The sequence below is a fragment of the Salvelinus namaycush genome, chromosome 31 (genome assembly GCF_016432855.1).
Source record: "Salvelinus namaycush isolate Seneca chromosome 31, SaNama_1.0, whole genome shotgun sequence".
Taxonomy (NCBI): Eukaryota; Metazoa; Chordata; class Actinopteri; order Salmoniformes; family Salmonidae; genus Salvelinus; species Salvelinus namaycush.
This window is the reverse complement of record NC_052337.1, coordinates 48,079,919-48,098,019: the sequence shown is the minus strand read 5'-3', so window position 1 is coordinate 48,098,019 and position 18,101 is coordinate 48,079,919. Positions and strand designations below refer to the sequence as shown.

At 47.2% G+C, this 18,101-nt stretch overlaps 1 protein-coding gene across 1 annotated transcript in view; it reads right to left on the bottom strand.

The window, feature by feature from the left end:
• Positions 1–3,215: 3,215 nt before the first annotated feature.
• LOC120025737 (lysosome membrane protein 2-like) overlaps positions 3,216–18,101 on the bottom strand; it is a 67,700-nt gene continuing 52,814 nt past the window's right edge. Inside the window, exons 8-12 of the mRNA XM_038970335.1 lie at positions 16,468–16,586; positions 16,122–16,195; positions 15,865–15,916; positions 13,887–14,039; positions 3,216–3,687 (exon numbers count right to left, since the gene is read on the bottom strand). Of these exons, the coding sequence (XP_038826263.1) occupies positions 3,580–3,687; positions 13,887–14,039; positions 15,865–15,916; positions 16,122–16,195; positions 16,468–16,586 (506 nt within the window). The 3' untranslated portion in view covers positions 3,216–3,579. The remainder of the gene's footprint in view (positions 3,688–13,886; positions 14,040–15,864; positions 15,917–16,121; positions 16,196–16,467; positions 16,587–18,101) is intronic.

Here is an 18,101-nt window from a genome sequence, read left to right as displayed (position 1 = left end):
TGATTTTTAATGGAATATCTACATAGACGTACAGAGGCCCATTATCAGCAACCATCACTCCTGTGTTCCAATGGCACATTGTATTAGCTAATCCAAGTTTATCATTTTAAAGTGGCTAATTGATCATTAGAAAACCCTTTTGCAATTATGTTAGCACAGCTGAAAACTGTTGTCCTGATTAAAGAAGCAATAAAACTGGCCTTCTTTAGACTAGTTGAGTATCTGGAGCATCAGCATTTGTGGGCTCGATTACAGGCTCAAAATGGCCAGAAACAAAGAACTTCCTTCTGAAACTCGTCATTCTATTCTTGTTCTGAGAAATGAAGGCTATTCCATGCGAGAAATTGCCAAGAAACTGAAGATCTTGTACAATGCTGTGTACTACTCCCTTCACAGAACAGCGCAAACTTGCTCTAACCAGAATAGAAATAGGAGTGGGAGGCCCCGGTGCATAACTGAGCAAGAGGACAAGTACATTAGAGTGTCTAGTTTGAGAAACAGATGCCTCACAAGTCCTCAACTGGCAGCTTCATTAAATAGTACCCGCAAAACACCAGTCTCAACGTCAACAGTGAAGAGGCGACTCCGAGATGCTGTCCTTCTAGGCAGAGTTGCAAAGAAAAATACATATCTCAGACTGGCCAATAAAAAGATTAAGATGGGCAGAAGAACACAGACACCGGACAGAGGAACTCTGCCTAGAAGGCCAGCATCCTGGATTTTCCTCTTCACTGTTGATGTTGAGACTGGTGTTTTGTGGGTACTATTTAATGAAGCTGCCAATTGAGGACTTTTGAGGCGTCTGAGGTGGGAAAATATGTTTTCTTGAAGGCTTAATATGTACTTAATGTTGTGGAGTGTTCAGAAAATGCATTTATTTTACTAATTTTCTAGATCAAGGATATCCACCTTTAATCCACCAACACATTTGAAAATACAGTACAAAGTAAGTATAGAATATTTTTTTGTGACTTATTGTAATAACATGATGTTCTACTGGAAACCTGACTTTATTACACACACCCACGTACATAGACAATAATCTCTGGCCAATGCAAAAACCCCAGGTGCGATCCCCACTTTGATAAGATTCTGGAGGAGGTGACCCGCTACACCCCTTGCTACATGGAAGAGAGGGAGTCTAGCTTTGACCAATCACAGGAGAAGGACAAGAAGAGGACATCACCGATAATGAGGTAGGCTGTTACTAGTAGGGTGTGTGTGGATGTGGGTGGTCTTTCTTTCACTGATCATTTCTGTCATGTCCTGATCTCTCATTCCCCCCCTCTCTCTCCATCCCCTTTCTTTCTCTTTCACCCTTTTCTCCCTCTCACGTAAGTATCCTCCTCTCATGTTTCAATGGCTCCTAAATCTCTTTTTAGAAGGTTCAGTAATGCATTATTTGCCTCGAAAGCACCCCATTTCTAAACAGAATACCTGTATTTATACTGGTATACCTTACTGATAAGACCATGTCAATTGTCTCTCCTTCACATTTATCCCTCTGTCCCCCCTCAGTGTTCCTCTGGAGAGGCCTGCCTCGGATGAATGAGACCGAGGGCAACTCCCCAATACCACCACCTCGTCTCACTGAAGAACAATGAAGGCAAGACTGAGGAGTACAACAAGTACAGTAGCGTGGTCTTTGAGAGCGAGGAGACATGAATGAGTAGTGCCGAGGGCAGGTGGGTCATGATAGGAATCACAGACATGGACTAATACATGATAACATACAAATGTGTAACAGAGTTAAGAACATGCTGTAAGCTCACTCCACAGCTAGCTTGAAATGTAGTGGATGAATCCAACCAATTGGGAACTTTTGGGTGGCTCAAACCGTTGGTACGTTGTCAAGGAGGACAGTCACATGTGTTTGTGAGCAGAGAATCAATGGTTTGAGCCCAGTGTGGGACAGGGATAGTGGGGATGTTTTTGCATTAGCACTATGCACCTGATGCAAATCATCAACATTTGATGATACGTTTATCATTTGAATCAGCTATGTAGTGTTAGGGGGGAGGGAATGTGCACCCCTTTGGGTCCCTAAGGACCAGAATTTAGAAATGCTGTTCTATTTAGACTAATCACATTCCCCACCTCACCTCTCGCTGGCTACCGTATGTAGACATGATCCAACTTTGTGAACACATTGACTTTACTTCAATGAGTGTATGCTACGTCTACATGTTTTCTTTCTTTGCCAACCACAAGCATTTAGGTTAGATATGAGAGCATTACTTAGTTTTTACAGTGTTACGGCAGTTTGCAAACAAAATTATTGTGACACTATTTATGTTATTCAGGTGATCATGGTGACAGTCTTATCATAGAGATTGGCCTCGGAATGCAATTTGTTTAATCAGATGTGTTACCTGGGGCTGGGGAAAAAGTGTGACATCAATCAGGCCCCAGAGGGCTGGAGTACCACGATGAGGATGACCAGATCGAGATGGAATCAGCAGACTCAACACAAGATCCAGAATGATCTGATAAAGGTCTCTCCTGGAGAGTTACCATCTTGTAGGTTTTCTCCAACCGTAATCTAGTGCTCCGAGCTGGTTGATAAGCTACAGGAGGGTAACTCTCCAGGAGATCTGAACCTCTACCTAGTTCTGTCACACCCTGGTCTGTTTCACCTGTCTTTGTGCTTGTCTCCACCCCACTCCAGGTGTCGCCCATCTTCCCCATTATCCCCAGTGTATTTATACCTGTGTTCTCGTTAGTCTGTTGCCAGTTCGTTTTGTTCATCAAGCCTACCAGCGGTTTTCCCCCTTGCTCCTGTCTGTTCCTAGTTCCTGTTTTCTAGTTTTCCCGGTTTTGACCATTCTGCCCTGACCCTGAACCTGCCTGACCTTCTTTGACACTTATGGGTAGAGAATTATACTACATTTTAATCCATCCCATGATGCACAAGGGGCATAGTTCCTAGCATAGTACCTGAATGAGTATACATACACCTTTAGGACACACACATGGAGTAGGGCCGGTTTCCCAGACAAAGATTAAGCTAGGTCCTGGACTAAAAAGCTATTTCGATGGAGATTATCCATTGAGAAGGACTAGGCTTGATCTGTGTCTGGGAAACTGGACCATAGTTATCAGCTGGATTCAAAAAACATGTTCCCTTCCCTTGCCATCTCTAATCATGCAATATAGCGTTGGCTTTACTTAGCCCTCCACCATACTGTTTTCATCCATTCAATCAGGGGCAGAAGGAAGGATGCATATTTTTGTTACAGGAGACTGTATTTTTATTTACATTATATTACAATGAGATTAGAAGTGAATAACAGGTATCAAACAGTTTAACTTTTAGAGAATGTCTGAAACAGCAGGTCAAAGGGTCACGTGTATTATCAACCAATATTACAGGGACTCTTGGAAGAACAGCCTCCATTGTGGGTTAAACGAGATCCAAACAAACAAACAAATGGGGAGATATCACAATAATAGTGTAACTAGTGTCACATTGATCAAGACTATAACTTTGAGGCACAGAGGCAACAATTCAACTCTGAACAGCAACTCACACACAGTAGATCTTTGAATCTCAACAACAAAAAACGTCCCATTCCCTCCTCAAGACTTTTCAATAATAGGAGTCATGCCAATGTAGGTGCTGACATTTTTTTCGTCACCCTCCTTGGTGCTCACAGGAGAATAAGATGTGTCCTCCTTTGTTGTCATCTATAGATGGAGAGATTTTAAGGAGGGAGAGAGAGAGTGGAAGGAGAGGAGGGAGAGAGAGAGTGGAAGGAGAGGAGGGAGGGAGGGAGGGAGGGAGGGAGGGAGGGAGGGAGGGAGGGAGGGAGGGAGGGAGGGAGGGAGGGAGGGAGGGAGAGAGAGAGAGAGGTTACAGAGTACAATATTAGTGGCAAGACATTGGACAAAAGAGCTTTTCAGGATCATAATCTTTCAGATACAGTATTTGTTGTCCAATGGCACCGGAGAAGATGGCTGCATCCTAACAAATTGTGTATGTTATTTCGCGTTATTTGTAACTTTTGTACATAATGTTTCTGTCATCGCCTCTTATGACCCAAAATAGTTTCTGGATATCAGGACAGCGATTACTCACCTCGTACTGGACAAATATTTTTTCTTTAACGAGTCAGATGCAAAGGATTTACTTCAGACATCCAACAAGGTCCAAATCCCTGTCATTTGCATTAGAGATATCGGGGACTTAGGTCGGGGTGCCTTGTAAGGATCCGACGGCGAGTGTGCAATCTGCCTCTACCATCAGTCCTATTAGGCAACGTACAATCATTGGATAACAAAATAGATGAACTACGATCATGAACATCCTACCAACGGGACATTAAAAACTGTAGTATCTTGTGTTTCACCGAGTCGTGGCTGAGCGACCACATGGATAAAATACAGCTGGCGGGTTTTACGCTGCATGGGCAAGATAGAACAGCTGCCTCCGGTAAGACAAGGGGTGGCGGTCTGTTTATATTTGTAAACAACAGCTGGTGCACGAAATCTAATATTAAGGAAGTCTCGAGGTTTTGCTCACCGAGGTTTTGCTCTCATGATAAGCTGTAGACCACACTATTTACCACCACAAACCGATGCTGGCACTAAGACCGCACTCAATGAGCTGTATAAGGCCATAAGCAAACAGGAAAACACTCATCCAGAGGCGGCGCTCCTAGTGGCCGGGGACTTTAATGCAGGGAAACTTAAATCCGTTTTACCAAATTTCTATCAGCATGTTAAATGTGCAACGAGAGGAAAAAAACCTCTAGACCTGTAACGCTATTCGTCTTCGGATGAAGAGTAGTCGGACCAAAGTGCAGCGTGGTAAGTGTTCATGTTAATGTATTCAAAAAAACAGAACACTGAACAAAACAACAAAGAGAGTGAAACGAAAACGAAACAGTCCTGCAAGGTGCAGCAACACAAAACAGAAAACAACTACCCACAAAACCAACATGGAAGATGGCAACCTAAATAGGCTCCCCAATCAGGGACAACAAGAAACAGCTGTCTCTGATTGGGAACCAACTCAGGCCACCATAAACCTCCATACCCCTAGACCATACAAAATCCCCATAGATAAACAAAAACCCTAGACAAGACAAACCCCTAGACGATACAAAAACTAAACAAACCACCCTTGTCACACCCTGACCTAACCAAAACATTAAGAAAACAAAATATAACTAAAGTCAGGGCGTGACAAGACCACCTTTACTCCATACACAGAGAAGTGTAGAAAGCGCTCCCTCACCCTCTATTTGGCAAATCTGACCATAATTCTATCCTGAATCCTGCTTACAAGTAAAAACTAAAGCAGGAAGCACCAGTGTCACTAAAGAAGTGGTCAGATGACACAGATGCTAATGTACAGGACTGTTTTACTAGCACAGACTGGAATATGTTCCGGGATTCTTCCGATGGCGTTGAGGAGTACACCACATCAGTCACTGGTTTCATCAATAAGTGCATCGATGACATCGTCCCCACAGTGACTCTACGTACATACCCAAACCAGAAGCCATGGATTACAGGCAACATCCGCGCTGAGCTAAAGGGTAGAGCTGCCGCTTTCAAGGACCGGGATTCTAACCCAGACGCTTATAAGAAATCCCGCAATGCCCTCCGACGAACCATCAAACAGTCAAAGCGTCAATACAGGACTAAAATTGAACTGTACTACACCGGCTCTGACGCTCGTCGGATGTGACAGGGCTTGCAAACTATTAGAGACTATAAAGGGAAGCACAGCCATGAGCTGCCTAGTGACACGAGCCTACCAGATGAGCTAAATTACTTCTATGCTCGCTTCGAGGCTAGCAACACTGAAGCATGCATGAGAACATCAGCTGTTCTGGACGACTGTGTGATCACACTCTCCATAGACGATGTGAGTAACACTTAAAAAATAGGTCAACATTCACAAGGCTGCAGGGCCAGATGGATTACCAGGACGTGTACTCCGAGCTTGCGCTGGCCAACTGGCAAGTGTCTTCACTGACATTTTCAACCCTGACTGAGTCTGTAATACCAACATGTTTCAAGCAGACCACCATAGTCGCTGTGCCCAAGAACACTAAGGTAACCTGCCTAAATGACTACCGACACGTAGCAATCACATCTGCAGCCATGAAGTGCTTTGAAAGGCTGATCATAGCTCACATCAACAACATTATCCCAGAAACCCTAGACCCACTCCAATTTGCCTACCGCCCCAACAGATCCACAGATGATACAATCTCTATTGCACTCCACACTGCTCTTTCCCACTTGGACAAAAGGAACACCTAGGTGAGAATGCAATTCATTGACTACAGCTCATTATTCAACACCATAGTGCCCTCAAAGCTCATCACTAAGCTAATGACCCTGGGACTAAACACCTCCCTCTGCAACTGGATCCTGGACTTCCTGACAGGCTGCTCTCATTTGGTAACAATACATCTGCCACGCTGATCCTCAACAAGGGGGCCGTTCAGGGCTGCGTGCTCAGGCCCCTCCTTAACTCCCTGTTCACCCATGACTGCATGGCCAGGCACGACTCCAACACCATCATTAAGTTCGCCGATAATGTCACGATCGTCTTCTTGATAGATAGTAGACCAAGGCGCAGCGTGTGGAAAATACATCTTATTTTATTGAGAAGAGAGAGAAAACACAAAACGAACACTATACACAAACTAACAAAACAACAAACGACCGTGAAGCTAAATAACGTAAGTGCACTGACAAGCAACAAACGTTCAACATAGACAATTACCCACAAATACCTAAAGCCTATGGCTGCCCTAAATATGGCTCCCAATCAGAGAAAACCATAAACAGCTGTCTCTGATTGAGAACCAAATCAGGCAACCATAGACTTTCCTAAACACCTACACTGAACACTACCCCATACAAAAAAAAACTTAAACAAACACACACCCTAAACTAGACAAAACACACAAAGACAACCCACCCCAACTCACGCCCTGACCAACTAAATAAATAAAAGAAAAAGGAACAATAGGTCAGGAACGTGACATAACCCCCCCCTTAAGGTGCGAACTCCGGGCGCACCAGCATAAAGTCTAGGGGAGGGTCTGGGTGGGCGTCTGTCCACGGTGGCGGCTCTGGCACTGGTCGTGGTCCCCACCCCACCATAGTCACTACCCGCTTTCGTAGCCTCCTCCAAATGGCCACCCTCCACATTAACCCCACTGGATTAAGGGGCAGCACCGGACTAAGGGGCAGCACCGGACTAAGGGGCAGCACCGGACTAAGGGGCAGCACCGGACTAAGGGGCAGCACCAGGATAAGGGGCAGCACCAGGATAAGGGGCAGCACCAGGATAAGGGGCAGCACCAGGATAAGGGGCAGCACCAGGATAAGGGGCAGCACCAGGATAAGGGGCAGCACCAGGATAAGGGGCAGCTCCGGACTGAGGGACGGCAGCTCCGGACTGAGGGACGGATCCTGGCTGGATGGCGGATCCTGGCTGGCTGGCTCTGGCGGATCCTGGCTGGCTGGCGGATCCTGGCTGGCTGGCTCTGGCGGATCCTGGCTGGATGACAGCTCTGGCGGATCCTGGCTGGATGACGGCTCTGGCGGATCCTGGCTGGATGACGGCTCTGGCGGATCCTGGCTGGACGGCTCATGGCTGGCTGACGGATCTGGCTGCTCATGGCTGGCTGACGGATCTGGCTGCTCATGGCTGGCTGACGGATCTGGCTGCTCATGGCTGGCTGACGGATCTGGCTGCTCATGGCTGGCTGACGGATCTGGCTGCTCATGGCTGGCTGACGGATCTGGCTGCTCATGGCTGGCTGACGGATCTGGCTGCTCATGGCTGGCTGACGGCTCTGGCTGGTCATGGCTGGATGACGGCTCTGGCTGGTCATGGCTCGCTGACGGCTCTGGCTGGTCATGGCTCGCTGACGGCTCTGGCTGGTCATGGCTCGCTGACGGCTCTGGCTGGTCATGGCTCGCTGACGGCTCTGGCTGGTCATGGCTCGCTGACGGCTCTGGCTGGTCATGGCTGGCGGAAGGCTCTGGCTGATCCTGTCTGGCGGAAGGCTCTGGCTGATCCTGTCTGGCGGAAGGCTCTGGCTGATCCTGTCTGGCGGAAGGCTCTGGCTGATCCTGTCTGGCGGAAGGCTCTGGCTGATCCTGTCTGGCGGAAGGCTCTGGCTGATCCTGTCTGGCGGAAGGCTTTGGCTGCTCCTGTCTGGCGGAAGGCTCTAGCGGCTCCTGTCTGGCGGAAGGCTCTAGCGGCTCCTGTCTGGCGGACGGCTCTGAAGGCTCATGGCAGACGGGCGGCTTTGCAGGCTCATAGCAGACGGGCGGCTTTGAAGGCTCAGTACAGACGGGCAGTTCATGCGGCGCTTGGCAGACGGACAGTTCAGACGGCGTTGGGCAGACGGGCAGTTCAGGCGCCGTTGGGCAGACGGGCAGTTCAGGCGCCGTTGGGCAGACGGGCAGTTCAGGCGCCGTTGGGCAGACGGGCAGTTCAGGCGCCGCTGGGCAGACGGCAGCCTCTGGCCGGCTGAGACGCACTGTAGGCCTGGTGCGTGGTACCGGAACTGGAGGTACCGGGCTAAAGACACGCACCTTCAGGCTAGTGCGGGGAGCAGGAACAGGGCACACTGAGTTCTCGAAGCGCACTATAGGACTGGTGCGTGGTACCGGGACTGGTGGTACCGGGCTGAGGGCACGCACCTCAGGGCGAGTGCGGGGAGAAGGATCAGTGCGTACAGGTCTCTGGACACGCACCTGAAGGCTAGTGCGGGGAGAAGGAACAGGGCATACTGGACCCTGGAGACGCACATTAGGCCTAGTGCGTGGTGCCGGCACTGGTGGTACCGGGCTGGAGACACGCATCTCAGGACTAGTGCGGGGAGCAGCAACAGGGCACACTGGACTCTGGAGACGCACAGGAGGCTTTGTGCGTGCTGTAGGCACTGAGGGCACGCACATCAGGGCGAGTACGGGGAGAAGGAACAGTGCGTACAGGGCTCTGGAGACGCACAGGAGGCTTGATGCGTGCTGCCGGAACTGGAGGCACTGGACTGGAGACACGCACCACAGGGAGAGTACGTGGAGGAGGAACAGGGCTCTGGAGACGCACAGGAGGCTTAGTGCGTGGTGTCAGCACTGGTGGTACTGGGCTGGGGACACGCACCACAGGGCTAGTGCGAGGAGCAGTAACAGGACGCACAGGACTCTGGAGACGCACAGGAGGCTTTGTGCGTGCTGTAGGCACTGTCTTAACCAGACTGCTAGCACGCACCTCAGGACGAGTATGGAGAGCTGTTCCCGATGACATTAAGTCACCAACACGTTCATTCGGACGGATGCCGTGCCTCATGCACCAAACCAATACATCCCTCATAACTCTCTCCTCCAATTTCTCCATTAACTCCTTTACTGTCTCTGCGTCACTCTCCTCCAAATCCGCCCTCACCGGCTCCTTACGGTAAACAGGAGGAGTTGGCTCACGTCTCCCGACTGACCCAACTAAACTACCCGAGAGCCCCCCCCCCAAGAAATTTTTGGGTTTGACTTACGGGCTTCCAGCCTTGTTTCCGTGCTGCCTCCTCATATCGCCGCCTATCTGCTTTCGCTGCCTCCAGCTCAGCTTTGGGACGGCGATATTCTCCTGGTTGAGCCCAGGGTCCTTTTCCGTCCAATATTTCCTCCCATGTCCACGAGTCCTGGTTTCTTTGTTGCGCTCTCCCACGCCGCTTGGTCTTTGGTTGGTGGGTAATTCTGTCACGATCGTCTTCTTGATAGATAGTAGACCAAGGCGCAGCGTGTGGAAAATACATCTTCTTTTATTGAGAAGAGAGAAAACACAAAACGAACACTATACACAAACTAACAAAACAACAAACGACCGTGAAGCTAAATAACGTAAGTGCACTGACAAGCAACAAACGTTCAACATAGACAATTACCCACAAATACCTAAAGCCTATGGCTGCCCTAAATATGGCTCCCAATCAGAGACAACCATAAACAGCTGTCTCTGATTGAGAACCAAATCAGGCAACCATAGACTTTCCTAAACACCTACACTGAACACTACCCCATACATACAAAAAAAAACTTAAACAAACACACACCCTAAACTAGACAAAACACACAAAGACAACCCACCCCTACTCACGCCCTGACCAACTAAATAAATAAAAGAAAAAGGAACAATAGGTCAGGAACGTGACAGATAACACAACAGTGGTAGGCCTGATCCCCAACAACGACGAGACAGCCTATAGGGAGGAAGTCAGAGACCTGGCCGGGTGGTGCCAGAATAACAACCTATCCCTCAACGTAACCAAGACTAAGGAGATTATTGTGGACTACAGGAAAAGGAGGACCGAGCACGCCCCCATTCTCATCAACGGGGCTGTAGTGGAGCAGGTTGAGAGCTTCAAGTTCCTTGGTGTCCACATCAACAACAAACTAGAATGGTCCAAGCACACCAAGGCAGGCGTGAAGAGGGCACGACAAAGCCTATTCCCCCTCAGGAAACTAAAAAGATTTGGCATGGGTCCTGAGATCCTCAAAAGGTTCTACAGCTGCAACATCGAGAGCATCCAGACTGGTTGCATCACTGCCTGGTACGGCAACTGCTCGGCCTCTGACTGCAAGGCACTTCAGAGGGTAGTGCGTATGGCCCAGTACATCACTGGGGTTAAGTTTCCTGCCATCCAGGACCTCTACACCAGGCGGTGTCAGAGAAGGCCCTAAAAATTGTCAAAGACTCCAGCCACCCCAGTCATAGACTGTTCTGTCTACTACCGCATGGCAACCGGTATCGGAGTGCCAAGTCTAGGACAAAAAGGCTTCTCAACAGTTTTTACCCCCAAGCCATAAGACTCCTGAACAGGTAATCAAATGGCTACCCGGACTATTTGCATTGTGTGCCCCCCCCCCAACCCCTCTTTTTACGCTGCTGCTACTCTCTGTTTATCATATATGCATAGTCACTTTAACTATACATGCATGTACATACTACCTCAATTGGGCCGACCAACCAGTGCTCCCGCAAAGTGGCTAACCGGGCTATCTGCATTGTGTCCCACCCACCACCCGCCAACCCCTCTTTTACGCTGCTGCTACTCTCTGTTCATCATATATGCATAGTCACTTTAACCATATCTACATGTACATACTACCTCAATCAGCCTGACTAACCGGTGTCTGTATGTAGCCTCGCTACTTTTATAGCCTCGCTACTGTATATAGCCTGTCTTTTTACTGTTGTTTTATTTCTTTACCTACCTATTGTTCACCTAATACATTTGTTGCACTATTGGTTAGAGCCTGTAAGTAAGCATTTCACTTTAAGGTCTACACCTGTTGTATTCAGCGCACGTAACAAATAAATGTTGATTTGATTTGACAGCCTATAGGGAGGTGGTCAGAGACCTGGCCGTGTGGTGCCAGGATAACAACGTCTCCCTCAATGTGATCAAGACAAAAGAGATGATTGTGGACTACAGGAAAATGAAGGACCGAGCACTCCCCCACTCTCATTGACAGGGCTTTAGTGGAGACGGTTGAGAGCTTCAAGTTCGTTGGTGTCCACATCACCAACAAACTAACATGGTCCAAGCACACCAAGACAGTTGTGAACAGGGCACGACAAAACCTATTCCCTCTCAGGAGACTGAAAAGATTTGGCATGGGTCCTCAGATCCTCAAATAGTTCTACAACTATCAGAACTCAGGATAAGACCCAGATGCAGACAGCTAGAGTCACAAATGTTTATTGACCCAAACAGGGGTTAGGCAAAAGACAGGTCAAAGGGAGGCAGAGGTCCATAATCCAGGGCAGAGTCAATAAGGTACAGAACAGCAGGCAGGCTCTGGGTCAGGACAGGCGGAGGTTTGTAAACGGGCCAGAGTCAGGCAGGTACAGAACTGCAGGTAAGCTTGGGGTCAAGGCAGGCAGAATGGTCAGAACCGGGGAAACTAGGGAACAGCACTTGAGAAAGCACTGAGACGGGAAAACACGCTGGTAAGACCTGACAAGACAAGACGAACTGGCAACAGACAAACAAAGAACACAGGTGTAAATACACTGGGGATAATGAGGAAGATGGGCAAAACCTGGAAGGGGGTGGAGATAAGCACAAACACAGGTGAAACAGATCAGGTTGTGACAACAGCTGCACCATCGAGAACATTCTGACTGGTTTCATCATCGCCTGGTATGGCAACTGCTCGGCCTCCGATCGCAAGTCACTACAGAGGGTAGTGCGTACGGCCCAGTACATCACTGGGGCCAAGCTTCCTGCCATCCAGGACCTCTATACCAGGTGGTGTCAGAGGAATGCCTTAAAAATTGTCAAAGACTCCAGCCACCCTAGTCATAGACTGTTCGCACAGCAAGCGGTGCCGGAGCGCCAAGTCTAAGTCCACAAGGTTTCTTAACAGCTTCTACCACCAAGCCATAAGACTCCTGAACAGCTAATCAAATGGCTACCCAGACTATTTGCATTGCCCCCCCCCCCCTTTTACGTTGCTGCTACTCTCTGTTTATTATCTATGTATAGGCACTTTAATTCTACCTACATGTACATATTACCTCAATTACCTCGACTAACCTGTGCCCCCGCACATTGACTCTGTACCGGTACCCCCTGCATATAGCTACTGTTATTTTACTGCTTTAATTATACATTTTTTTTATTTTTACTCATCTATTTTTTACTTAACACTTATTTTTCTTAAAACTGCATTGTTGGTTAAGGGCTTGTAAGCATTTCACTGTAAGGTTGTATTCGGCGCATGTGACGAATGCAATTTAATTTTATTTTATTTGACCTATGTTATGCTGTACAAAGGTCTGGTTTTCTGGATACAGATTAGGCTTAGTCTTGGACTAAAAAACATGGTCAATGGAGAATCTCCACTGAAATAGCTTCTTAGTCTAGGACTAAACTTAATCTGTGTCCAGCACAGGAAGCTGGAAACCCCGTGTTTGATGTATTTGATATCATTCTACTGATTCCGCTCCAGTCATTACCACGAGCCCGTTCTCCCCAGATAAGGTACCACCAACTTCCCGTGGTGTTCGGGAAACTTCCTCAAAATAGTTTAGCTTTCAGGATTATCATTAATCAGATTGTAAACATATCAACATATATTATTCAAAATAATGTATAATTGTTATCAATGACAATAAATACTGTTCACTAGCTCAAACATAGGAGAGGATTATGAGAAAACGATCATGCTAATTATACATGTAGGAAGGCAATGACATAAAGAATCAAGAATAACCAATACATCTTAATGATAAAGGGGAGAATTATGTAGGATTAGTAGGATTTACAGGAGCGGAATAGAGAGCTTCGCCAAAAACAGAAACATAATGGAAGCACATGCATACAGTGTACCCTTACAATGGTTTAAGATGCACTGGTTAAGACATTTACTGAATCATGGTGGCATCATAGTTAAGAAAATGATTAGTTACACAAACATGTTAGTAATTTTAGCATTGTGTTAATGGGCGTCTTAAGACAACTGGAAACTTGTAAAAACAAAAAGTAGGTCAAATCATAACTTCAGTGATCTTCAGGTCAGAATGTCAGAGCTTTAGAAAGATGCCAGAGTTTCTGACTTGTAATTCCCAGTTGGATGATGGTTCAAAACGATTGAGGTGCTCTATGCAACACACTTAAACAATTCCCTTAAGTAAGGGGAAATTATTACTTAAGGGAAACACTTAATATGTTTTACCCAACCGAGCCCAGGACTTATTCTTGACCATGTGACTTGATCAGGAAAAACTCTGGGCCCTAACTATAGTATATTGATTAGAGGACATGTTGTTCTGCTTCTACCTTACTGTACATCTCCCTCGGCTAAGCCCTCAACACTCCCACAGACACACAGGTCACTGGTACCTTCAGTTTGCGTTCACAGACGATGAGGCAGATGAACACTAGCAGCAGCAAGACCCCCAGACCAACAATGATGAGAGGGAAGTTGGACACCAACGTCACCATCAGCAACAGCTTTTGGAGCTTCACAACAGACGTGTCGTCTATCACAACCGTCTGAAGAAGGAGGTAAAGAAGGTGCATAATATATCAGTACAGACAGAGTAGACACCGTAAACTCACTGACAATGTACCATCATGGCCAAAAGTTTTGAGAATGACACAAATATTAATTTTCACAAAGTCTGCTGCCTCAGTTTGTATGATGGCAATTTGCATATACTCCAGAATGTCATGAAGAGTGATCAGATGATTTGCAATTAATTGCAAAGTCCCTCTTTGCCATGCAAATGAACTGAATCTCCCAAAAATATTTCCACTGCTTATTATATATATTTCCACAGCCCTGCCACAAAAGGACCAGCTGACATCATGTCAGTGATTATCTCGTTAACACAGGTGTGAGTGTTGACGGGGACAAGGCTGGAGATCACTCTGTCATGCTGATTGAGTTTGAATAACAGACTGGAAGCTTCAAAAGGAGGGTGGTGCTTGGAATCAATGTTCTTCCTCTGTCAACCATCGTTACCTGCAAGGAAACACGTGCCGTCATCATTGCTTTGCACAAAAAGGGCTTCACAGGCAAGGATATTGCTGCCAGTAAGATTGCACCTAAATCAACCATTTATCGGATCATCAAGAAATTCAAGGAGAGCGGTTCAATTGTTGTGAAGAAGGCTTCAGGGCGCCCAAGAAAGTCCAGAAAGCACCAGGACCATCTCCTAAAGTTGATTCAGCTGTGGAATCGGGGCACCACCAGTACAGAGCTTGCTCAGGAATGGCAGCAGGCAGGTGTGAGTGCATCTGCACGCACAGTGAGGCAAATACTTTTGGAGGATGGCCTGGTGTCAAGAAGGGCAGCAAAGAAGTCACTTCTCTCCAGGAAAAACATTAGGACAGACTGATATTCTGCAAAAGGTACAGGGATCGGACTGCTGAGGACTGGGTAAAGTCATTTTCTTTGATGAATCCCCTTTCCGATTGTTTGGGGCATCTGGAAAAAGCTTGTCCGGAAAAGACAAGGTGAGCGCTACCATCAGTCCTGTGTCATGCCAAATGTAAAGCATCCTGAGACCATTCATGTGTGGGGTTATTTCTCTGCCAAGGGAGTGGGCTCACTCACAATTTTGCCTAAGAACACATCCATGAATAAAGAATGGTACCAACACATTCTCCGAGAGCAACTTCTCCCAACCATCCAGGAACAGTTTGGTGACAAATACTGACTTTTCCAGCATGATGGAGCACCTTGCCATAAGGCAAAAGTGATAACTGAGTGCTTCGGGGAACAAAACATCGATATTTTTGGTCCATGGTCAGGAAAGTCCCCAGACCTTAATCCCATTGAGAACTTGTGGTCAATCCTCAAGAGACAAACAGAACCCCACAAATTCTGACAAAGTCCAAGCATTGATTATGCAAGAATGGGCTGCCATCAGTCAGGATGTGGCCCAGAAGTAAATTGATAGCATGCCAGGGCGGATTGCAGAGGTCTTGAAAAAGAAGGGTCAACACTGCAAATATTGACTCTCTGCATCAACTTCATGTAATTGTTAATAAAAGCCTTTGACACTTATGAAATGCTTATAATTATACTTCAATATTCCATAGTAACATCTGACAAAAAATATCTAAAGACACTGAGGCAGCAGACTTTGTGAAAATTACTATTTGTGTCATTCTCAAAACTTTTCACCACGACCGTACTATCTGGGGGTGTCACTCACAGCACAGCACCCTGTAAAGGGATACAGTAAAATCGAACAGGACAAGGTTGTCATTGCAAATTTGCGATCAATGCTCAGATAAAACATTATTTTCTGAAATTAAATGTTATATTCTCCCAAAGTTGTATGTTTTTGTGTAGTCGATGTGATCTTACCTCATTGATAAACATGACAGGGAAGATAGTCTCATTCAGGTATTTGGTTTTCCTGTGAAGGAGAAGAGATTGTAAGAAAATCATTCAATAAAGAAAGGAAATAATATAGAAATAATAAAGAGTATATCGCTAGTAGAACTTGGTGGTTGTGAGATGGAAATCATTAAACAATGGAAGGAAATCATATAGAAACAAAGATTATAAAAGCCTTTAGCTATTTGAACTTGGGTTGTGGTTGTGGATTTGTGATATCTCACGGGAAGCCAGAGATTCTGTTGATGAGGATATTGATCTGAGCCTTCTTACTGGCACGGACAGGAAGACCAGTGGTCTGGAAATGTAGAATAACACATACACACTTTTGATGAGCCATGTGAACTGCAGGTGTAACGCTCAATGTACTAGATACATGATTTATGTCTAGGTTAAACATGAATAAATATAGGCTGGTAGGTTGGGAACAGTATTTAATATTTTACAGTTGGTGCAATTCTCTATTCCACAAATGTAACACTAGGTGGTGCAACAATGCTTTTTAAAGTAGATTATCTATTCTACTCTAGGGCAGACCCCCAGAGAAGTGAACACTAGAGGGTAATGTACCGGGTTCAGGTCCAGGTAGGTCTGGTGGTGCTCTCTCACAGGATTCAGTCCTTCAATGGCGTTAGTGTACTTCTCTTCGCCCAAGTAGAAATGAGGGAAGGACACAACCACTGGAGCACCTGGAGAGCAGTGGTGGTCAGTGCAGTTTCAGTGCCAAATTATTTTCATGGGCATGGCCTTATTTCTATTACAGCATATTGGATGACTGTCATTCATATTCCATTCACCCAGTTAAAAGAAACAGCGATAGGTTTAGGCTACCACATGATACTCAAATTTTCCCTATACCCATCATGGGGTTGCTACAACCTAGCCTATGAATGAAAGTTTACAACGTAGGTGCACACAGGTCAATATACAAATTTGATGTGTCAGACAGTGACACATGGACAGACAGTGACATTCAATACTGCCTTACACACTATTGCCTGTATCTAGCTGATAGTGGGTGTGTAACGGCAGTCTAGCTCTTCCTCCTCCTCGGACGAGGAGAGGCGAGAAGGATCGGAGGACCAATGTGCAGCGTGGTAAGTTTCCATGATTTAATATACACGAATACAAGACACTATACAAAATAACAAACGTACTAACCGTCACAGTCCCGTGTGGCACAAACACTGACACAGGAAACAACCACCCACAAATCCCCAACACAAAACAAGCCACCTATATATGATTCTCAATCAGGGACAACGATTGACAGCTGCCTCTGATTGAGAACCATATTAGGCCGAACACAGAAACAGACAAACTAGACACACAACATAGAATTCCCACCCAGCTCACGTCCTGACCAACACTAAAACAAGCAAAACACATAAGAACTATGGTCAGGACGTGACAGTACCCCCCTCCTGAGGTGCGGACTCCGAACGCACCCCTAAAACTCAAGGGGAGGGTCTGGGTGGGCATCTGTCCGCGGTGGCGGCTCCGGCGCAGGACGAGGCCACCACTCCACCATTGTCTTTGTCCCCCTCCTTAGCGTCCTTTGAGTGGCGACCCTCGCCCCCGACCTTGGCCTAGGAATCCTCACCAAGGTCCCCACTAAATTTAGGAGACAGCTCAGGACAGAGAGGTAGCTCAGGACAGAGAGGTAGCTCAGGATAGAGAGGTAGCTCAGGACAGAGAGGCAGCTCCGGACAGAGATGCGGCTCCGGGTTGAGGGGCAGCTCCGGGCTGAGGGGCAGCTCATGACTGGAGGGCAGCTCATGACTGGAGGGCAGCTCATGACTGGAGGGCAGCTCATGACTGGAAGGCAGCTCATGACTGGATGGCAGCTCATGACTGGAAGGCAGCTCATGACTGGAAGGCAGTTCATGACTGGAGGGCAGCTCATGACTGAAGGGCAGCTCATGACTGAAGGGCAGCTCATGACTGGAGGGCCGCTCATGACTGGAGGGCAGCTCATGACTGGAGGGCCGCTCATGACTGGAGGGCAGCTCATGACTGGCAGGCGGCTCTGGCAGCTCCTGACTGGCGGGCGGCTCTGGCAGCTCCTGACTGGCGGGCGGCTCTGGCAGCTCCTGACTGGCGGGCGGCTCTGGCAGCTCCTGACTGGCGGGCGGCTCTGGCAGCTCCTGACTGACAGACGGCTCTAGCGGCTCCTGACTGACGGACGGCTCTAACGGCTCGGG